Source organism: Anser brachyrhynchus (genome assembly GCF_964034855.1).
Source record: "Anser brachyrhynchus genome assembly, chromosome: W".
Lineage (NCBI taxonomy): Eukaryota > Metazoa > Chordata > Aves > Anseriformes > Anatidae > Anser > Anser brachyrhynchus.
In genome coordinates, this window is record NC_137704.1 from 19555033 (window position 1) to 19579054 (window position 24022).

The 24022-nt window shown below is 38.9% G+C and overlaps 1 protein-coding gene across 6 annotated transcripts in view; it reads right to left on the bottom strand.

Moving 5' to 3' along the window:
- The window catches only part of ZFR (zinc finger RNA binding protein), a 47382-nt gene extending 25782 nt beyond the window's left edge, over window positions 1-21600 (bottom strand). For 4 of the 6 annotated variants that reach the window (XR_013942885.1, XR_013942886.1, XM_080572083.1 and 1 more), the window contains exons 1-7: window positions 21396-21600; window positions 20959-21043; window positions 7134-7416; window positions 5321-5456; window positions 4333-4551; window positions 2130-2371; window positions 933-1124 (exon numbers count right to left, since the gene is read on the bottom strand). Coding sequence is in view for 4 of the 6 variants with exons in the window: in XM_080572083.1 (XP_080428209.1) it covers window positions 933-1124; window positions 2130-2371; window positions 4333-4551; window positions 5321-5456; window positions 7134-7416; window positions 20959-21043; window positions 21396-21585 (1347 nt within the window). In the remaining 2 variants the exon portion in view is untranslated. The other 2 variants (XM_080572085.1, XM_080572084.1) reach the window with 1 other exon arrangement.
- Window positions 21601-24022: the final 2422 nt, after the last annotated feature.

Genomic DNA, 24022 nt, shown 5'->3' on the forward strand with positions numbered 1-24022 from the left:
CCACAAAAAAATTAATGGCTCAACGTATTTATGAAAAAACACTAGACACATCTCAATTATATTTGTTCTTGCACTAACAAAAATTATATTGAGGAAACTTTTAGGTGCGTTGTGAGATTTATTTATTTTAATAGGAATGATGTTACTGATGCCACTTTGTACAGTGCTCTGGGTTAGAAAGGTAAGAGCTGTAAAAGCTGAATATTAATACTGTATTTGTTACTGACATTAATCTTGCCCAAGTTATGAAGAAAATCTGTAATATATAAACACACACTGCAGTGCTATTCTATTTATGGCCAAATTCAAAACACGGGTCACAGGGGTTCACAGTGAAGACCGAGTCTTCTGTCCAGAATACCTACATACCTGCACCCAGACAGTAGGGAAAGCATGTTTACCCAAAGTATTCCAAAACACACACTATGAAGCCTACTACTACAGTGCACTGTTCTGTGCTCCCATATACCAAATTTTGTTTGCAAGAAATGCCAAGGTGTGATGCATAATTGTCCTGTCCCTTGGCACTGACTCAGCTTACAGCATTTCAAAGCGCACTGTGAACTTCACAGCACCAAGCAAGTAAGCTGACTACCAAGAAAAGCCTTGGAAAGAGTTACTGAAGACAAGCATGTTACTACATGTCTTCACTGACTCTTTTCCCCACCTTATTCTACACCTTCATGCTAGAATTTCCATACTTTCCCTAATACATCCCCTTCTTATTGATGCAGCAGCAGTATTTTTCCCCCTTTCTCCCGACAATGCCCTTCTAATAGCAAGCTTAAAGTTACATTCGAAACAAAAAGCAGAAATAAACATTTTAAAATGAAATTATTCAAACTATATTGTTTCTGCTTATTTTCTCCCCTCTAAGATGATGGGAAAAATATACAACTGACTTGTGTAATAAGAACAAAGAAGGCTCTTACTTTCTGATGTTTTGCTCCACGGATATGGGCAGCATATGCATCTGCTCCTGTACAAGACACATCGCAAAGCTCACAGCGCAACTGATTTTGAGATCCACGAGCAGATGTGCTGCTGTTATTGGTGTTCTGGGAAGCTTTTAATGCTGCTTCTTTCTTTTTGTGTTTCTGGCCTTCTAAGTGTTCTTTATAAGTCTAATTAAATAAATAATACACACAGTAAGCTACCTTTGTACTGCTTGTTTATCTTTCAAGTGAATACATGGAGAATAGACCATAACATAAAATACATGCTTTGTATAAGAACTACTTCCTACTTTGAACATTTATTTTATATGATATGCTCTAAGGCATAAACAGGCCATTTGTAAGAACAAGAAATTTTCTTCACCACCACCAGAATTCCACTTTTAGAAGTAATACAACCTGGGTTCTCCTCCCCTACCCGCTCACTTCCTCAATCAACTACAGTTCAAAAGATATTAATATTGAAAACTTGAGATGATCACAAAACTGTATCTCAGTTGCAGTTGAATTATTGAAACATTGAAACATTGAATTATTCTCGATTTTGAATTTTCCTCAACCTGCATAATGACACTGATTAAGTGTATCCCGAGAGCTAAAAATTTGATTCAAAATAAGGTAGCACAAAAAGCTGTGGTGAAAATGAAATGCAGAAGTTGAGATTTGCTCCTATACCATCACTGACAACCTAGAGAGACAGGGTGGGAAATAATGATAGACTTAAAGAACTGTTGAGTCAAACACACACAGATACTACATGACTTAATGTCTACAATTTACACACTCGTACCCACTGTGAAACTAAACTGGGATGACAGAATACCATGAAAAATAAATTTTCAGGCTTACCATTCACAAAATGTATATAATTAAGTAGTTTTGAAAAAAAGTGTTTTCTAAAGAAGTTTGCTATGCTAAAAAAGCAAATCAAATTAATAGTTTATAATACTTCTGGAGTTCAAAGTATTGTCAAAGCTTCTCTGTACAAGCTAACAGGATGCATCTTTTGTCTTCACGTAGTAACTATAATAGCACAGACTTTCATTTAATTATTCCTTTAATAAAACTGCAGAATCAGCTCCTTAAGATTTAACAAGTATTCTAAAAGGGGTCATTTTTTTCTGAAGAAATTATGACGAAAACATATAGCAGAATATTACATAATACAGGTACCTGTGGTCCAGCACAGCTGATCTTACAAACATCACAGTAGTGGATCTGGGGTGGTTTGGGAGGTTGTTTTGCTTTCAGTTGCTTATTTTGGAACGGTGCCTTTTTTGTAAAGGTGGTCCCTGTCCAAGCAGCTGTTGCTGCAGCAGCAGCAGCTGCTGCTGCCTGTTTCTGTTGCTGCTGCTGCTGGTAATAGGATGATGCAGCTGAATACACAGCAGCTTCATAGCCAGAATAAGAGGTACCTCAAAGATCAAAATAAAATAAATATTACATCACTGTATAGTACATCATGTATCAATTACATAACACTACTTACAAGCACACTGCGTAACAGAGGTGGGGGGCAGGATATAAACAATTTATTGATATCTTGTTACATAGTCCAAGTTTTTCTTGATGTTTCACAGTACACAAATATCACAAATACATAGCATACCACTTGTATCTTTTTTTTTTGGACATCTTCGCAGACACATAGTTATATTGCTGGATATATCAAATCATCCCTAAAGAATATGTGAAAATTCCTGGTACATCTGGCAAGACTGATTCATAGAATCATTAAGGTTGGAAAAGACCTCCAAGATCATCTGGTCCAACCATCCCCCTACTACCAATGTCACCCACCAAACCATGTCCCTAAGCACCACGTCCAACCTTTCCTTAAACACCCCCAGGGACGGTGACTCTACCACCTCCCTGGGCAACCCATTCCAATGCCTGACCACTCTTTCTGAGAAGAAATGTCTCCCAATTTCCAACCTAAACCTCCCCTGGCGCAACTTGAGGCCATTCCCTCTCGACCTATCACTAGTTATCTGCGAGAAGAGGCCGACCCCCAGCTCCCCACAACCTCCTTTCAGGTAGTTGTAGAGAGCAATAAGGTCTCCCCTGAGCCTCTTCTTCTCCAGACTAGACAACCCACGTTCCCTCAGCCGCTCCTCATAGGACTTGTGGTCCAGGCCCTTCACCAGCTTCATGGCCCTTCTCTGGACATGCTCCAGGGCCTCCATGTCCTTCTTGTAGTGAGGGGCCCAAAGCTGAACACAGGACTCGAGGTGCGGCCTCACCAGAGCAGAGTATGGGGGGACGATTGCCTCCCTGGTCCTGCTGGCTACACTATTCCTGATACAAGCCAGGATGCCATTGGCCTTCTTGGCCACCTGGGCATGCTGTTGGCTCATGTTCACGACATAACAAGAACAAAATGTTTCTCAAAGGCCAAATGGAATAGTCTTTTGGAACCGGATTTATTGTTCAAGATCCAAAATGAAAAGGAGGACAAATTGTGTAGAGGAAGGCAAAAAAATGAATACAAAAGATAGAACTGCTAGTGCTATTATTACATTCTACTTCAGTGATTTAAATTGTTTTAACGCAAAGCTAATTGTCTGCTAAAACCTCTGCAGCACACCCTAGATATGCACTCCTTGATTTCTAGTATCAAAGCTGAATAAATCAAGGAAACCAGGCTTTCATACCTTTGAGACAGTTTTCCCATGAACTTATTACATCTACTGGTTCAACTATTTTAATTCTCTGATCAGGTTCTCTTTCAAGGAAGTCCCTTTAAAATCCCTTTTTAAGCAGAAAACCAAAAAATTTCAAGGTAGCTATAACATGCCAGTTGATCACTATCTGGCCATAAACCTGACGTTTCTTTTCACCTTTAACTAGGTTTTGGATTCTAATGTTTAAAGTGTTTTTTTGTTTGTTTGTTTAGTACCCATTCTCCTCCCATTTTGGGCCAAGAGAACCCAAAATTACAAGATTTATATTGGATTGGTTCTCCCTGTTGTTTGATAGCATCATGCTCTCTTCCAGTTTCCCTGGGTTTTATTTGTGTGGATGTCTCTCCATTTTTTTCTATTCCCCCATCTTTTCTCTCCAAAACTCACAGAAAGTCACAAAACACCATGTACATAGGCATGCTAATACTTGCTATATTTTCACATGTAACAAAATAGGCATACTTAAGCATCAAAACTCTTTTAAAGATAAATCATTATACTTGCAAAACATTTTGATGCAACTGGTTGATGCTTCTCAGTAGACTATGATGCAATTGAACACCTGTAATCTTCCGTGACATTGAACACCTGTAATCTTCCGTGACATTGAACACCTGTAATCTTCCGTGACATTGAACACCTGTAATCTTCCGTGACAAAGATCCCAGCAGCATAATACACACAACTCTTACCAGAGTAAGTAACTGCTGCTGTACTGTACGTTGCACTTTGAGTATAGGATGGAACAACAGTAGCTGCAGCTGCTACTGGCTGTACAGTAGAGGATACTGGATATATAGAAAATGTAGTTGTTGCTGGACTTGGGGTTGCAGGTTTTATAGCCGTCACTTGTCGTGTTTGTTGGGCTTGAGTATATTGAGCTGCCCCTTGACTATATCCTGCTTTCTGAGCTAATGAGGATAGAAAACAGAAGTATACAAACATAGGCTTTAGTTGAATGAAGTGTAAACCATATTAAGTAATGCTTAATGATACCTAACAACATTCTGGGAATTAAACATAACAAGGAGAGGTGTTTTTTTGGTTGGTTCCTTTATTAGTATTATTTTAACAGTTATGGTTATACATTGTGTAATTGTGTAAAAAACACACAACTGTGTAATTATGTCTCAGGTCACATTAGTAAGCCTCAGATTTTTTTCAACTACGCTGTCATGTTCTCAAATAACCTTCAAATTCAGTTTTTACTGGAATACACTAAGCTAAAGAACATCTAAACCTTCATATTACTTCTCATTAACATAAAAGACTTACGCTTTGCAGCAGTCATGATACCAATAATAACTACATACATCATTAAGTAACCGCAGAATTACAAATAAAGTCTAACCAAATTATCATCTGAACCCACCACTGACTATTTGCACAGTTCAGCAAACTTTCTAGACAAATCAGCAAAACATTTGCCTAGAAGTATGTTTTGTGTGCATTTAATAACAATCCAAAATTCAAAGATAGTTACAGCAACATCCAGTTATCCAAATAAAGTTACAGCAATAACATTCAAGTTCTAGATGTAGCATATTCTTCTACACATTATCAAGGATTACGTGAGAAAACTAAAATCTGGGTAACGTGACGTGTTCAAAGACATATTTTTAAGGTATTAGTGTAGTACCCACACTGTATAATGACAGGAGTTGGAAGCGTGCAACCCACCTGTCTGGTAGTACGATTCAGCTACTGAAGGCTGAGGCTGGGCAGCAGCCACAGCAGTTGCTGTTGGCTGTTGATAGTATTGTTTGCTGTCATAAGCTACAGCTGGGGCAGTAGATCGAACATAAGAATAGGAATCCTAAAAATTTTCAAAGAAGAAAACAGCAATTTTCTCCTTAAAATAGGCATCTGGAGTAATAAAGCTCATTACCAGAGTCAAAAAATAAAAACAATATATTTCCTTCTAGTCTACACTAAAGGAGATAGTTTTAGAAATTATTTATAGAGACAATATACATAGATATATGCATTAAAGAAATTAAATGTTTACAAATACTTCTGGCCAGAATACAAACCTGATGGTCTTTTTCAGACTTTATATAGAAATTAACCTTACTTAATTAAATCATTTTCCCTTCCAAACTATTTCATAACTGAAAAGCAACTACTGTCATTAGTTTTTCATAGGAACTATATCAAATTCCTAAAAAAAAAAAAAAAAGGAAGAAAACAACACCAATCTCCACAAAATGTTAATTTCTATAAACCACAATAAAGTCACAAGGTTACAAACATCATCCTATATTTGCCTTAAAAATCCATTCATTAAAAATGGTTAATGGTTTTCTTGGTTATATTTGTTAGAGTGTGGAAGTGACACTTTCAAAGCCTTCTTCATTTTTTGACATATCAGCTGTTCCATTAGGGAACCATAACTAGTCTACAAGGGTAAGGCAAGTAGCCCATTCAACACAGCCAGAACTCAGAAGATGGCTAGTAAGCTTAGAAGAGGTGAGCCTGGAAACCACTACATATGTATACATATTTTCTCATCCATACCATATTTACGGTAAAGCGCAACTAGCTGACCAACTGATGGGTAGCAGGGCATAAACTACGTTAGCTGAAGTCTACTGACATGAAATTTTCTTTAATTTAGGGTACTCTCTTTTCTGTCTGAATACATTGAGTAACTGACTACCTTAATGACGTTGTGAATATACACCCAACTGGAAGGACTCCTAGGTTACAATTCATTACCATATGTAATAAATTCTAAAAGCTGCACAAAAGAACTGATAACCTAAAGCAACAGAATCATCCTTTTAAACAAAATAACACTAATTAGAATCTATATAACGCCTTGATAATTTTACAACTAATATATTAAGGAAATATTACAAGGGACATACTGTCTCAATGTCCTCTGTCTCACGAGTAAATGCAAATTTTAAATATGAGCCATGCCACAAAATTTATGTAATTCTTGTGCATAAACACACCAGCCTAGAGATATCCACTGAAGGCTTGGACTAACAAATGCTAATGTAGAAAAAAAGCTGTTAAAAATGCAAATAAAGCTCACATTTCCAATGGAAAACTACCTGGCCATGTAAAATCCCTCCTCTTTCTGCATCTAGACTGTCTGATTGAAACCAACGGGCTAGGATTGCTGACGCGCATATACACCTGTATTATGTGAATCTAGACAGACAGGAAGAACTGCAACTTCTGACTCTTCTAAAATCTGAACAGGAATAAAGACATATGTTAGAAAGTCCCAAGATGACCTCTACAGACTGAAATCTTCCAGCTGCAAAATCAATGTAGCACTCTGATTTATACTGCAAGTTTACTTACTCATGAACTGAGAAGGAATACAATCCAGTAACAGGATGCTGTCATACTACATTTAAGCCAGTCCAAGAATGGGAAGCTGTCTGAAGTACCAACAAATCTCTCTCCAAACAGGCCTCTTCCTTTTAACATACAAGTTTAAAAACGATTAAGCAGAAGAATTTTTTTTTAAACATACCTGGTAATTCTGCGTAGTGACAGGAGGTGGTGGTGGTGGAGCTTCTTGTTGCCTCTGTGTATAACCATAATCTGTAGCTGTGTGCGCTGTAGGGTAGCCTCCATATGCAGCAGCCGTTGCAGCAGCTGCGACAGCTACTGGAGCAGGCCTGGCTACTGCAACTGTAGCTGCTGCTGGGGCATAGGCTGCAGTAACTGTGTGAGCAGCGACTGGGGCCTGGTGGACAGTGTAGCTAGCAACTGTAGTTGGATGGGAATAGGCTACACCTGACGCTGGCTGCTGGCTACATGGAAAAAAGACAGTAAGTAAATAATTAGGTTAATTCAACATATTAAGCTAATACATAGACATTTCAAAATCCTGGATTTCATTAATATTTGTCTGTTCTACAAACAAAGCAGGAATGGCTATCTACCTGTGTATACGCTTCAATAGCTAGTATTACCTCTCTTCTACTCACATTAAAAAAACACTATCATTTTGAAGTTTCTGTGGATATAGAAATATCAAGTGGCTAATGACTTTCTTCTTAGAGAGGGTTTGTGGGTTGGTTTTGTGTTTTTTTTTTTTCTCCTCCCTGAAGCAGTGGAACAGAAGTCTTTCATTCAACGTTTTAAACTATTATCTTTTCAAGTCCAACAAGCTTGTAAGTGCTTCATTAGTTCTTCAATAAAACCACCTGACAAATTAAGAAAAATACTACTTTTCTATGACAGCTCGTTATTGACCTGCACTTCCATTATGTTTTTCAGTAAACTATATTAAAGCTATGAGCTTGTAAAGACTTCCATGAAAATTAGCTCAGAACTCTTAAAGTTAAAGCAGAGACACTTTAAAAACATACCTCTGATACCAGGCTTTTCCCACAAAAGTTTACAATTATAAAATACTGGCCCCACTTGAACAGAAGTCCACTGCCTCACCGCATGAAGGATCATCAAAAGACAGCCAGATCAAGCAAGAAGACTTCCACCAGAGCTCTGGCAATCTTCCAGGAACATGCTGAGACTAACATGCCTTTCTAAAATTTGCAGGTAGGACATTAATATGTGGCTATTTACTAAGAACAAGTAACTACTAACAGTGGAAACAGAAAATTAATAATGGGTTTAATTATTTGAACAGAAACAAATGTTATTGTCCTATTTCAATCCCTACCCATGCATTATGATTAAAAGCTTACAATAGCTGTTTTGATTTTTTGAAAAAATACAGTGAACTGGGCTAAATATCACTATGTATAACAATTATATGAAACGGGGATTCAGTGATTATTCTGTTTTGTTTTGTTTTTTTTTTTTTTCTTTTTTTCTCTTCTTCTTCATACATTTCCAGCACTGCTGTTCAATAATATTTAAGAATCATTACGGGGTTCTACAACTCCATAGAACTATTAAAAGATAATTCAAACCCAATTTCATGTCTATCAAGGAGATAGTATACGCTATTTTAAAGAAAACAGAAATGATATCTTACTTGAAAGAAACATACACAATGGCACAGTGGAATTGCAGCATGGTTATGCTCAAAACCAAAAGGAACAATAAGTCATGATAGCTTTTCCAAAAGACAGCAATGTTATCTCTGACATAACTACCAGAAACAAAGCACCTTTTTGGTGTAGATAGTTTTTCTAAAAACATTTCCATAACTCCATTGTGTTTAGTAATTAAAAATAAAATTTGTCATTTAATTACAGCAGAACACATTGACTTTAACATATCAAAAAGCCATTTTTATGGCAGAAACACAGAGAAAGTTTTATTACTACTGGACTTCCATGTCTGGACTCTACCTTCTTCCCACCATAGTCCCCTGATATTTCATTGCTTAAAAGACCATTTACATTACATCCAAACTCAACTCAGTTGTGAGTTGTGCTCATGATTATATTACATTTTATTTTCAGCTTCTTGGTGTAACAGTGGAAGGATAAGACCTAAAATACTTTGGTGTAGCTCGAGTCACTGCTTGAAACAATTCCTCCTACTTGATCTATATAGGTAGTGCCTTTGTTTTGTCAGCTTAGGGTCAGAAAACTCATGAAAACTATTTTATGATGGTAAAAGTGAATGATAATCTATAAAATTAGGCTGCATTATTTACATACCTAACAGTACAGAAGTGTAAAATATTCACAAGTTCTAAGGTAATTCACAGTATCACATGCATCTACTCAAAATATATTACACTGAGAAAACAGGAAAGGAAGCCTTATACTTTCACTTGGATTGCAACTGAACTCATCAACAGTGCAATACTGTCAATGAAGGGACAGTCTTGCTCCACCCTATCCTCATTCTCACTCTTCCCTCCTCCCATATATCTGGCCATGACATCCTATTCCATCCCTTTGGCTAGCTCTGCTATTAGTTGAGCTACTGATTTAACTCAATCTAGCAGAAAAGTACAAGATTTTTTTTTTTTTTTTTTGCTTGGCCCATTTTTTGGCATGGTAGAACTGTTAGAAACATTGGAGTTCACAGAACAGTCTGACTGCCAGATTGTGATGGTACTATTAACAAGATTCTGCTCAGTCTCATTTCTTCTTTGCTATTTTTGTATTAAATTTCCTTATCATGGTATAGAATGAACAGCCCCAATCATTTGATTTCTAAGGCTTAGTTCTATTACCATTTTCACTTTAGCAAAACTGTTCCTCTTGCTTCTGCAACATCATGAAGAGCTAGTGATTGAGTTTGCAAGATTACAAGAAACATTCTAGAACTGCCTGCTTCTTCCTTTTTGAAGGAACTACTCATTATGTTACAGAAATTCACAACATCTTCTCCAAATTTATGGGCTTCCTTTTTCTCCCATTTTCTTGCCAAAAACCTTTTAACATTAAGATGACCAGACACTTCCATGTAATTAATTTATATCTAAAGATTTTTGTGTCAAATTTGTCAATTAACTTACAAGAGGTTTTATCCTTGTTCAGTGACAAACAATCATCACACAACTTACCTCCTCTCAGACTATTCAGCCAGACCCCCTCTGTTCCACAGATCTTTCTTGCAGTCCATCTTTGCACCTATTTACTACCTACTCGTCTTTTATGACTGTGGAGGGCCACAACCGTCAATTCAGATGAAGGTTCAGCTGTACTATCCAGTGCTTTCTTTCTAGTCTGGTTTCCTCAGAACAGCTTCTTGTAAAGCTACTTACGTATTGACAATACTTTCTTTGCATCAAATACTAAGACATGCCATACTAAAATAAGAATCAAGACCAATCCCTGGGTAACTCCAGTGTAATTATTCCTATTTGATGATCACTCTTCTAATTATAATAACCACCTCTACCAGTACTTCTCTACAATTCTTTTATTAATCTCTACATTAAATAATAATTTTCCATACTGCACCTCATCAAGTATTTCAACTTAGTCCCACTGAACAAGACCCAAAGACTTAGGCATGGGATCAAGTTATTAGAGCAACAATGAATATGTCAGCTGAGCTACGGTTAAAAAAAAAGTGCATGTTCTCCAACACAACAAAAAGTAATTCAGTTTAGCTTAATCATCCAACACAGTGGGAAAAGGTTGAACTAAATTCCTCCATATGTTCTATGAGCTAAGAACATGCAAACAATTACTGCAGCACAGCTAACACAAACTAATTCAATGTCCTGGTAACTTCACCAGTTTTCTGTGTGGGTCAATTCTTTTCTTCCCCAAAATAAATTCTAATGTCCTTATAAGCATCTCTAAATTTGGAGTTCCAGCTCTCTTCATATCAAAAGCTACTGAGACCAACTGGCATTACTAAACAGGCAAAACTTAAAGTCACACAGTAATTTAGGTTGAAACAAACCATTGGAGGTCATCTGTTCTAATCCTATGCTCAAAGCCCAGCTAATTTTGAAGGTAGATTATGTTTCTCAGGGTTTTCTCCAGTCACTTTCTGATTACCTCCAGGAAAGCAAAGGAGTTCTAGATGAATGTTTACTTAAAGTAAATCCAGCTTGTGGCCACTCAATTCAAGACAATTTCATATTACAATTCTTAGTGTTTTAGCTTACTATCAGATGAAAATCAAAACAAACAATTCTTTGATTTAAGTTATCAGTAAAGGACTTGGCAGCTTCAAATTGTACTTTTGCTGCATTGGTCTAAAGATACCTCATCTGCTAGAGATTTTCATTCAAAAAATATTTTTGATTCACGCCAACCTATTTCTTTAGCTGATCATAATAGCAACAGTGCTTTCCCACCAAGCTCACTTCAATTTCTCTTTTCTAGGAACAATGTACATCAATCAATAAGGATCTTCCAGTTCTAATTTCACTGTATTTTCACTATCCCAGCCACAGCCAGTTTACAGTCTACACACTGCACTAAAGTCTTCTGCTCCAGGTTCTATAGATGTTTCAGTCAACTTAAAAAGGCCATTTCCAGCACCATACCTCCTAATTTGTCTTTCCCTACCTGCCCTAAACCGCTACTATGCATATGCCTATTTCCCCATGCTCTTTGCTTCATCCTGCCAAATGAACTTGCTTCTTTTCAAGTTTTATATCTCATTGTATACCTAGCTTGCTCTTATCTTCCATAACCTAAGAAACCTTGAGATTGAGAATGAAGTCTTTATTCACAATTATTGGACTACAGTGCATGAGAAAAGTATTTTTTGAAAAAAACCCACTGACAATCTTTGAAGAACATCTATACTAGTTTTTACTGACATTAATGAAGGAAAATACTAATCAAATCTTTCTAATGCATTAATATCAGGAAAAATACCACATATGAAATACCACCATGATACTGAACTTCCTAGATAAGACTCTCTGCAGTAAGCTGCGACCATGTCTTTCTCCACACTAAATCTCCAATCCCATGTCGACTTGATTTTCTGGTGGGTGAAGGGATGTACTGTCTTGCAATCTTGTAGAATTCATCCCAGAGCAAAGGCCACCACAAGAAATAGCCTTGCCCATATTGCTGTCTGCTGTATGAAAATTCTTTCACCAAGTGAAATAAAGTATTCCCAAGGCAGATGTGTTTTGCTTTTATACATTGTAAGCTGGACTTAAGACCGTGAATGTAACTGCAGTGTTAGTATCAGCATTTGGTATTGTGTATACTCAGAACTGTGATTCTCAACCAGTGTAACACGTAGAAATCTTTTTTCCCTTTGCAAATTTTAAGTCATAGAATCCCAGAATGGCCAAGGTTGGAAGGGACCTCCGGAGGGCATCTGGTCCGACCCTCTGCCCAAGCAGGGACACCCAAAGTAGGGTGCCCAGAACCACGTCCAGGTGTGAAGATCTCCAAGGAGAGAAACTCTACAACTTCTCTGGGCAACCTGTCCCAGTGCTCTGTCACCCACACAACACAAAAGTGCTTCCTGATGCTCAGAGGGAACCTCCTGTGCTCCAGTTTGTGCCCATTGCCTCTTGTCCTGGCACTGGGTGCCACTAAAAAGAGCGTGACTCCATCCCCTTTGTACACTCCCCTGAGGTATTTCTAGACATTGATGAGATCCCCAAGCCTCCTCTTCTCCAGGCTGAGCAGTCACAGCTCTCTCAGGTTCTCCTCATAGGAGAGGTGCTGCAGTCCCTTCATCATCTCGGTGGCCCACTAAGTGGCACTCCATTGGACTCTTTCCAGTATGCCCATGCCTCTCTTGTACTGATGAGTACAGAACCAGATACAGTACTCAGGTTGTAGCCACACCTACACTGAGTAGAGGGGAAGGATCACCTCTCTTGACCTGCTGGCAATACTTCACCTAATATAGCCAAGAATTTCATTAGCCTTCTTCACAGCAAGGGCACATTGCTGACTCGTGTTCAACTTGGTGTCCACCAGAACCCCTAGATCCTTTTCTGAAGAGCTGGCCCCCAGCATGTACTAGTGCCTGGGGTTGTTCCTCCCCAGGTGCAGGACTTTGTGCTTCTCCTTGTTGAATTTCTTGTTATGCTTCTCCTTTCCATCAGATCCTTGTCAGCCCACATCTCCAGCCTGTGAAAGTCACTCTGGATGGCTGCGTGGTCCTCTGGTGAGTCAGCCACTCTCCCAGTTTTGCATCACCTGCAAATTTACTGAGGATGCACTCTACCCCATCGCCCAGATCAATAATGAAGATGTTAAACAAGACTGGACCCATTCCAAAACACAGAGGCCCTGAAGGATTAATGATGACCTCTGCCCAATTCTACACTGCAAAATCCATTAAGCTATAGTATAGTTAAAAAAATAAAAGCATGCTTCTATGTAGATATTTAGCCTGGAAAATTCCTGCCTGAACACTTACATTTGGTTAAGTTAAATTAAAACACCACCACCAAGAAGTCCACACCTTGAGAACAAATTCCTTAAAACTCTGGTTCTGCTGGGCAGTCAGATTTATTCCCCTTTTCAAAAAAAAAATTCAAGAAACAATTGAAAACCTCTTTTGAACTGCACAAAGATCTTCACCAATGAAACTGCAGCAGTGTTTTTGATATAGAAAAAGAAAGACTTCCAAAGTGTTTTTTCCACTTTGAAAGTCTGTATTTCTTTTTCCATATGATGGTAGAAAGCTTAAAATTATTTTAGATCAGAAGTTGGCTAAGCAGCAGATGTTGCTGATCAACAGCAATTAATGAAGAATTGGTGTCCACTTAACAAAACATTATTGTCCAGTTCCAAAACAATACAGGTTTGTCTAATTTAAATATCTACATAATAAAGGTTTTCAAGTGAGCAACATCCTTTCACAAAAACAAGCTTAGATGAGAACTTATAACTGTTAGATCTAATACAGCAGAAACGTCCCTTGTTACTTTTATAGATCAACACTGATAGAAGGCTTATCAGATTTCCTGTGATTTATCAGCCCAAGAATGACAGAGAATTAAGAGCATTTAAATTTAAGAAATAAATATTAAATCCTCCCCTGAGAACACTTTGCTCCTGTCTTTTAATAGAAAAGGCCAATATCTGGAAAAAGTGAAGCTTTGCTAAAAAAAATAATACATTGAAGGTAGAAAAAGTTATTGTTTTATTTCATTTATTTATTAATATCAGGAGAATTTAACACAGGGATATAATGCTGTCTATTTTATCAGGTAATAACTTCAGGTGACTTGAGATTGTAAGATACTCCACAGACATCCTAATGTGGAAAATAAAGTAAGCTGTGCATTAAGAAAATTAATATCTTTAGCATTTATTGTCAAGGGAATTTACTTTCAGAAGAAAACAGTATTTCCATACAGGGTACGCAGCACGTGAAAGATAAAAAGGATAGCACAAATAAGGCTCCCTATAAGCCTTGCATTTCATCACACCAACTGATTTAACTTAATGAATTACGGTTCACGTGCACGTAAGCCCAAGGAATATAAAAATGCTCATCTCCTATGTATCTATGTACTAACAACCAACACATACATTTTAACTGCTGCTATTCCAGCTTGGTTTAGAGCACTGAACATAGAAAACATTCTTTCTAGAGGCAAAGGACATTGTTGTATATTTAGTTTTAACTTTCTGAAGAGTGCTATTCTGACAGATTTAAAACTAAGGCTAAAACCAATTGTCTCAATCCAAATTATAGTTAAGAAGTTATTTCTGAGGAAGGTCATGTTTCTTGCATATTTTTTCATTTAAAGAAGCGATTTGCAGGCTAGCTTAACACGACATTTAAACTACTCTTAAGCATAATTTTAAAAATACAAATATCTAGAACTTAAGACAAAACAATTAAGCCTTATTTCTTGAAAACTCTAACTTCTTAGAACATTTTGGCGTTAAGGAAACTGTACTTATTGAGACCCAACTGCAGGATTTTTCAGTTTCATAGACTGTTCTATCAATAGCAGAATAGCAAAGCTCTGTCTAAGAACGTAATTCTGCAGTTTTTCTTTCAGTGATATTAAGATTGAAACAAGTATGACCTAACTCTCCAAAAACTGAATGAAGCACTACAACCTGCTGCTTCTTTAGAGAAGGAGATAAAGAGGAACTACTGAATAACTGGTCAGATGAAGTTTCAGGTGTGCTAATGAAAGTTGGGCAGAGTGAAAAAATAATCATCATCATTCAACTCTTTTCTCCTGAACACACTTAACAATAAACAGCATAAAATGGTCAAATAAAATATTCGGTTACAGTAAGTTATTTTGTATTTTAGAAGAGACTTCTGTTTTTCTACAGCCTGTCACTTGATATAAGCATCAAACTTTAATGAAGATTGAATATAACTTTTTAGAACTTTAACAAAAAATATTTCCTATTATTACAATTCTGTGAACAAAATATTGACTGTAATGCAATTCACTAAGAAACCAAAGGGAGACCTGAAGGTATGCAAGTGTACAACTCTCTTGAATCCTGTTAAATTTTAGCAGCTCCTGGTAACGCATTCTACAGTCCAACTACACATGACCTGAAAAAGACAGTTCCTTATAGCAATTTTAACTTTCTCTTCCTTGTTTCTAAGAACATCCTTCTATCATTCTATTACAAACAAAAAGTACTGATTGCTACCGTATAGCTAAATCATGTGCTATCAATAATTCATCTCAAAGATTAATATGTTCATGTTTTGAATATACTTTTACTGTTTAATCTTCACATTTATTCTCACTACCTGCTTTAAAACCAATCAAATCAGGTAACGTTTATCTCTGTACATCAGACCATAACTGCAAGCATCTACAACAGTGATGCAATAAATGCTCTGTATCTACCACCCCCATACTCAGTTGCACACAACAGATGGCTCTTCCCTATATTACTTCCTTCATCATCAAAACATTGCTTTTATTCAAGAGTCTAGTTAACAGCCATGTTCACGATGATAGCACAACACAAAAAAGAACTGAGCTCAAGATGTCACATCTGCCTGAAAAAATACTAGCTACTAACATTTTCCCTGTCAGGAAAAAAAAAAAAAAAACCTAAAATTGGCAAGTTCTCTATTAGGTGAGAGAAACTTCACTAGTAAGGAAAAATGTATTCAATTCTTGAAGCATTCTATATTTCCTGCCTTTAGCCACTACTTTGCTTTTCTAGGTACCAATAACGCAACTACACTTTACCATTTTTGCATCTAGGTAACAAGTTTTTACAAATAATTTAACACCCCAGAGTTAAGCCTGCAATCATCAATACATTTTGAGGTTACAACTACAAAGGACTTTAATATTAAACAGAAAAAGTTTCCCAAGTGCTCGGTTCTTAAAGTCATGAGCCTGTTGCAAATTTCACCTCATTGGCAGACTTCACTCTTACAAATGACAAAGCTTCCTCTGATTACTGAGGCACCTTTCCTCCCCAGTTACCACCACCTCCTCTGATTCCCTGTCAATAGTCAACTGCAGTACTGGCACACAGCCCATGCTAACAAACCCAGAGCTCCTTACTGCCTTACTAATGTTGGCATATCTCACTTGAGGGTGACACCTGACTGGTTTGGAAACAAGTCTACAAAAATCTTTGCATAAACAGCACTAGCTTAATGGAGGCTTCTTGTGTACATTAAGCAAGATAGAACAGCATGTTTAAGACAACACTTAAGACTATCATAGATTGAGCAAAGGAGAATCAGCACCATACACAGCTTGATCATATTAAGACTTTTTGCTAAAAACGCATAACCTTTAAGATGGGATGCAATTCAAGGCACCACAGTCATAAAATTCACAGAAAGAAAGCATTTACAATTTTTACACTCTAATATAAGTAGGTTCATCCTGTGATAAAATTATGATTACTTTTGTTCCCCATTCATTTTAAGCACAGCACCTGAATGCCACACTAGCTATAATTGCAAGAATTCACTTCCACATGGCTGCCTAGAAGACTGCATCCTAACCTAAACTCACAGGCATCATGATCTGCTCTGGACCCAAATAGCTTCCTTTGCCCTTATGTGTTACAGCTCACAATACTGAATGTATAATATTCACACTACTTGAGGGCAATTTAAAGTTAACAAATCACTCCTAACTACCCAAGGATCTCCCACCTGTCTCATTACAGCAGAGCCTTGGTAAGAACATCACTAAGATGAAATTCGAAGAGTTACTCTATCTTCTTGAAACCAAAATTTTAACACAAGGTTGGTTAAATGAGACCATCACATTTGCAAGCAAAGAAAAGCTCACTTCTCTATCCAAATGTTTCTCAATGCTCTCATCTCTCCACCAGCATCCCCATGTTTCAATCAGCCAACTTTAAAATAAAAGCGTAACAATAACTCTACAGCACCAAATCAAGAATGTGAATATTGTTTTTTACACGTGAAAGACAAGCCAATATTAAGCTCTTCATTTCAAATTGGAGATACGCAGTGGTTCATGTGAGTTATGGAGTGTGCGCACACAAGAGAAGAGGACTGGTATCACCAAATTACACATTTATTTCAGACTCCTAAATAGATTAATACAGTTACTGAAATAAGTAACAGATGAGTTTTGCACTGCATGCAGATTTATGTTAGGTCCTAATACCACCATCAACAGAAAGTAAAGCTATTGCAGAGAAATTTCCTGTATGGGTATTTGCATAATCTAATTCTTCTCTCATTAAGTCATGATATTATTGATGTGCAGTTCATAGAAGAATTCTAAATGAAGCGGGCAGCAGGAAATTTTATGCAGTAACAACACTAAAAGAAACAAGAATGCTTCTAATCCATTATTTATAGGTTTAAAGGGCACTTAGCTCTTTTTCTGCCCTTAAGTATGAAATAAGGTAAGATTTCAAACGTGCTTTATGAAAACTAATATTTATGAGCAAATAAAGACATCTATTCCCTTTCTTATCTAGTCATTTCAGGAGCTATACTGCTTACATGTTACAACAGTAAACATGTTATCAACTCCTGAACACTCTGCTCATGAATCTCCCAAACCCAAGTTCTAACATCTGAGCAGCTACCAATCATTCACCCAGCACACGAAGGATGGGAGAGTATTTAAGTGATCCACCATGGCCACAAACAACCTAGAATAATAGGAAGATGCATAGTAATTTCTATACCAATAATAGCTTAATTATCTTTTCATTTCTTGATGTTACAAAGCTATTTCCTTGAGCCCAACACTTCTAATACATTGCATCTTAACTACCATTAAAGCAAATTCGACTTATCGTTTTGAGCAAATAGAATTCCAACAGGCTTCATTCTGGTCATCTATGAGTCTACAATTAAGCATGGAAAACCTCTATTGCAAACACCTTTCAAATATCACTTAGTTAGCATGTCGGATTTTCTCCTTTGAAATTATATCTCAAACTATTTAGACTCTCTACTTTCTGATGCAAAGTTCTTTTTTTTCCCCCATCTGCATGTTTTCAACTGAAGATTTAACAGTTTTTTCACTTTGAGATATTCCAAGTAAGGCCTATATCTAAAAAGAACTGCAAAGACTTTTTTGCACTTAACTGAAGTGCTGAAATCAACAGGATTCTATAAATCATCATAAAGAAGCACTGAGATTCCTTTTAAAGTTCTATCCTGAAGTTCTCCCAATGCATCAGAATTTGACGGCCATTTTGTCAAGAGAACCCAAAAGTGTGACTAATCATGTTTATTATGAACATTTGTTGCATTCTATAATACTCACAGGAGTAAAACTTCTAAAAAGCCTACGTCAAAAAAAAAAGGTCTGCAGTTGCAAGCGTCTAATTTACTCTCCTAAAACAACCTGCTGTTTTGATCAATTTTTTGAAAACCACAGAGTAGTTCTGTGGCCAGAAAAAGTCTACTGTAGAGTTATGAGGCCCACCTTCGTGATAGCTAGCAGATAAACATTCATTTGTATTCTCTACAAGCCTGTTCTCTAATGAGACAGGAATTTTATTATTTTTATATGTTATGATACTTTGAATACTGGTAACAATCTTAAAGAGCTTGTTGCAATATTACATCTTCAATTATCTTACCTTGATGCCATTACCTCTAAAATATGCTAAAGTAGAATATACATTTTGTAGTACTCAGTAAATAAGCTACTAAGGACCTGTCAAACCCGCTTTATGAAGGTAAGACCCCCTTTCAGATACTTTAAGCAATTTGTGTTTTTTGCTCAAAATATTAAATTTCTCTCTTATGAAAAGACCACTTGAACACCAATCACTGTCTCTCATCACACTCAGACATGATACACATACAAACCATTTATAGAACACAGAGTCTTACTGATATACTTGTGGTAGGAAAGGAAAAACCTTTTGATCAGTTTTTCCATTTTCTCAAGAACGCATTTATGATTAACTAGGAAAAGAGTTCTGAACTTGAACTTTATTCCAATTATACTTTAATACTGCAATGCAAAAGGAAACTCCAACTGAGTTGTTCGGGTTCTTAAATCTATACATCTCCTCAGCTCCACAACAAAAGGAAAAATAATTTAAAAAATTCATCTCCACTTCATAACTGCAGTCATATGGATCTCATAGTTTATTATTCACTTAAAGATCATTTATTTTCTTATCAAGAAAAGAAAATCCTCTATGCTATTTAAAAACTGTTCTACATCCCATGAGGATCCAGTTTCAAATTTCACTATAACTGTCAAGTAACACAAATATGCCGTGAGCACCTCATCTTAAAAGAACTAGAAGACGTGCTAAGTTTAATCCCTTCCTTTAACTATTCAACATTGGAAGTAAATGAAAATAAATGCATTTTACGTCCATTTCCAGGAAAGAACACATGCACCAACTTGAGTGTCACTGCAAGACCTCCATGAAATTGTACTGTCCTGAAACTACACCAGATATGCAAGTTTGAATAGCTGGTTAACAGTAGCACACATTTGCATTTGTTTGTTAATAATCTCCGATATATTTGCTTTATTCTTCTGTCTTTCCCATTAGTCAAATTTAGGTGTCGAAGATGATCTTTATTAGAGATATATGAAACAAATAATGGGGATTCAAATGTTGGCTTCAAGGTGCTACTCAAATACAAATTAAAAATGTAAAGATGTTACTAGTTATTTATTTTTTTTGCCAAATTAAATACATTCATTTCAGAAAGAGACAACAGATGCTACCAATTATTACTTTTTTTCCCCCAACTCTAATACATCTTTGATGCACAAAGATACCAAGATTTAAGGGAGTATGTCATAATACATAAAAGCGGTACAGTTTCAGGTCCCTGAGCTCCACTCTAAGACTTGCCCCTGGTCCTAGATATCCAAATAAGAAAATCTTTTTAAAAGGTGCTTGCTTGGCCCTGAAAGTACATTCTCTATTTTCTCAGACAGAACATTAATTATAACATTGCTTCAGTAGAATAGGACCATCCCCTGTATTTTCTGGAGCTTTAGCTCTTGCCTTACTCATCCAGTCTTCCATAGGTTGGGCTGGTGTCATTTTGACATACGTTAGAAAGGATTCTGTCCTCCCACTCTGACAGAGGGGAAAGCAAAGACCTAGGGAGCAAGCCCCATTCTCCCTGGAACTGAAGGAGAAGAGCCCAGGGCATCAGGCAGTAACTCTCTGGTGTTGTTGACTGCAAGTAGCCATTTTAAATTAAGGACCTTGAGCCCTGATGCTGCCACTGATTCTCCTCCTCCTCAGTGGTGCCCAGCTCCACCGCTCCACCCCCACACCACAGGGGACACGGGTGGCAGCAGGATAAGCAAACACCCGCGGCAGTGCGGGCGAGCGAGGTCCCTAGCACAACCAACCCGGGGAGACGGGGTGCAGCAGAGGCCCCCAGAGGGGGACAGGCAAAGGCGGCAAGCCACAGGCTCCCCCCGAGGGGGCGGGGAGAGCCCCCTCAGGGACAGAAAAGGGGAGAAGGGGGCTGCGGGCCCGGCCAGAAGAGAGGGAGGGCGGGGTGGGGAAGGGAAGAGTGGCGACAGTTACCTGTACTGAGCAGCAGCCCCACTATGGGTGAATCCAAAGTAGTTGCCGGTAGCCATTTTGGCATCTTCTCCCAGCCGGCTGGGCACTGCGGCGGCGGTAACCGAGAAGAGACGGCGGCGGCAGACGGGGCCATAACAGGAGGAAGAAGGGAGAGAAGGCGGGGGGTAAGAGAAGTGGACAGACGGACAAGAGACAGAAGGAGCGCGGCAGCGCCTAGTGAAATGCGGTGCCTCAGGACCCCCACTTCCCCCCTCCCCCGCCTCGCAGCCGCCCCCCGCAAGCGCTGTTACTTACCATAGGTGAACGAAACTACCGGGCATATAGGAATCATGAGTCCGAGGTAGCGGCAGCAACGACGTGACGTGACGTCTCGTCTCGTCTCAACTCTCCCCCCCCCTCCCCCTTACGACCACAATCACCCCCTTGTCCCCACCCACCTCCGGCGACAACAGCGGAATGCGGCCGGGCCGGCGCCGAACGCACACGCGAGATGTGCGAGGGGCCGCTGGGAGCTGTAGTTCGGCCCATTGCTGCCCTCGCCCGCAGAAGGGCGTGCTTGACGCCGCAGGAGCTGCCGCGCATGCGCGGGATGTGCAAAGGCTCTTGGGAAGTGTAGTCCTGCTCCATGAGGCCCGGGCGGGAGGGAGTGCTGCATGTACCGCCCTCCTTATTCCCTCCATTACCGTGTTTTGCGCCCATAATCACACCACAGACGTACCCCTTAACTTATATGGCAAACTATAGGGCCGATTTCTCATTCCTGCCTATGCAGGCATGTGGGAATAGAAATGTTGTTTTTGCAGTGTTACATTGTATAGAAGGAAGGAATGTGGTATTGAGATATGCTTACAGTGATAAGAAAGCTCAGCAGGTGACCTCCTAAAATGCAGACAACCAGACTCCTTAGAGCAATCAGGTGAAAATCACTATGTTAAGTCAAGCCAGATAAGGGGAGAAAACATTACCACCTCAAAAACAGGCCGGCAACTGAAGGCCAGGCATTGTCTGTGAAGCATCAGATAGATTGTGAACCTGGATTACCCACTCCAGTGGGGAAACAGGGGAGGGTCCTGTCATCAAAAAGTATATAAACTGTGTTTTTGGAACTAGTGGGTGCGCTCTCCTGCTTGTGGGGCGCCCGCCATTGCAATCGCGAATAAATTACTACTTCACTGAGATCCTCGCCTGAGCCTAAGTTATTGGCTACGGAGTGTTTCTCACAATTTGGGGGCTCGTCCGGGATCCAGTCACCTACTGGGGAGCCCCACCGCCGCAGCAGCAGGAAGGCATGCCCCGCTGATTTCAGCGGTCCTGTGCATCGGCGGTGGCGGTTCTGCGGTGAGCTGACAGAGGGCCCGAGACTGATTAAAGAGGCAGGATCCGTGAAGTATTGGGGAAAAGGAAGAAGGTAGGCACTCCGGGTTTTAAGAATTGATCCGGTAACTCTGTGCACAGACCAAGGTAAGAAATATTAAGTATTGCCTTGGGGGTCGGGTGAGACTGTGTGATGTGTGATGTGTGATTGAGACGTACTTTTGTACGAAGCGAGTGTGGAGTCCTGATCCGCGGTTCCGTAGCTCCGCGAGGGGTGCGGCCGGAGACGGACGAAGCGTGAGATAAGGGAGAGAAAGGAAGAGTCTCGGGAAATTTGGTGTATGGTAAGCCCTTGCACAGGGAGGTGCTTGGCAATACACCAGGGAAATTTGGTGTGCGGTAAGCCTCGCACGGGGAAGTGCTTGGCAGTACACCAGGGAAATTTGGTGTACAGTAATCCTTGCACGGGGAAGTGCTCGGAAGTACACCAAGGAATCTGGTAAACTCATAGGTGTGCGGTAGCCCTTGCACGGGGAAGTGCTTGGCAGTACACCCCCATTTTCCAGAATAGGAAAAATGGGAAATATGAGTTCCAGGGGACAGGGAGATATCCCTGGGGGAGTGCCTACCGAAAGTTCTTCCTGAAGAATTATAAGAAATTGGAAAAATAATCTCAAAATTGGAGGAGATGGTAAAAAAAAAATATATATATATATATATGGTTAAATATTGTGTATTAGTCTGGACAAAAGAACCAATTAAGGAAACAGCAGTATTTTGGCCAAAATATGGGTCTGATGAAAATTCAGGCTTGAAATTTATGTGTAAACAATAAGATTCCTTTTTTTTTTGGAGGAGGAGCCAAGTTATGCTCCCTATAATCCTAATATTGCACCGGTGGCAGCAGCAGTCGCTCCAGGAAAGGGACTGCAATTAACACTGTCCCTAGAGAAGAGCGTACTCTAGGCTCTGGCAAGAATTAGAACAAGGTAGAAGAGAGATTGAGAATTTTGCCTTCCCTGATACTAACAGTGTTAGCGTAGCAACCACATAACCACCAAGTGATTATATGAAGGTGCTTTATTCAGCGCTGGAAGCCGGGGCAGGTGCCCAAATCTGGCTTCAAGTCCCGTTACATCCCAGCCGTTATTTATACATTCAACATTACGTAAGGTATACATATTCATTACAGGTTGCAACATCAGCCTCGCATTCCATTCTAATTAGCTCTCCTCCCATTTGCACATGCGTGGTGCTCTCTGGTGGTCGTCCAGGTGGTCGTCCAGATGAAGTAAGGAGTCTTCCTCTCTGCTAAACTTTTCACCTTTCTCACTCGACGCATGCTCCCTCCGCTCCTTGGTTCTGCTTCAACTCATTTCAGCACTTCCAGGCCCTTATCCAAGGTCAGGTTGTACCTGTTCCCTCCCAGGGTTCCCCTTCAAAGATTCATTTGACTGTTCAGTATACTCCCTAAGTTTCCCAGTATACATAGATTATTTGATAATATACTCCCTAAACTTCCCAGTATACATAAATTAATTGATAATGTAAGTACATTTGGCAATGCTTAATTATACTGTATGACCCATCACCTAAGAGACATTAATAAAACATCCATTCGATTCTCCCCAACACTAACATTTCCCCCCTTTGAAAATACTTCACTCATACCAAGAGCAAGTATTTTCATTACTATTAGGTTGATAGGGTGTTCTGGGTGATTCCCAGTAAGGACTCTCAGTATTCGGCG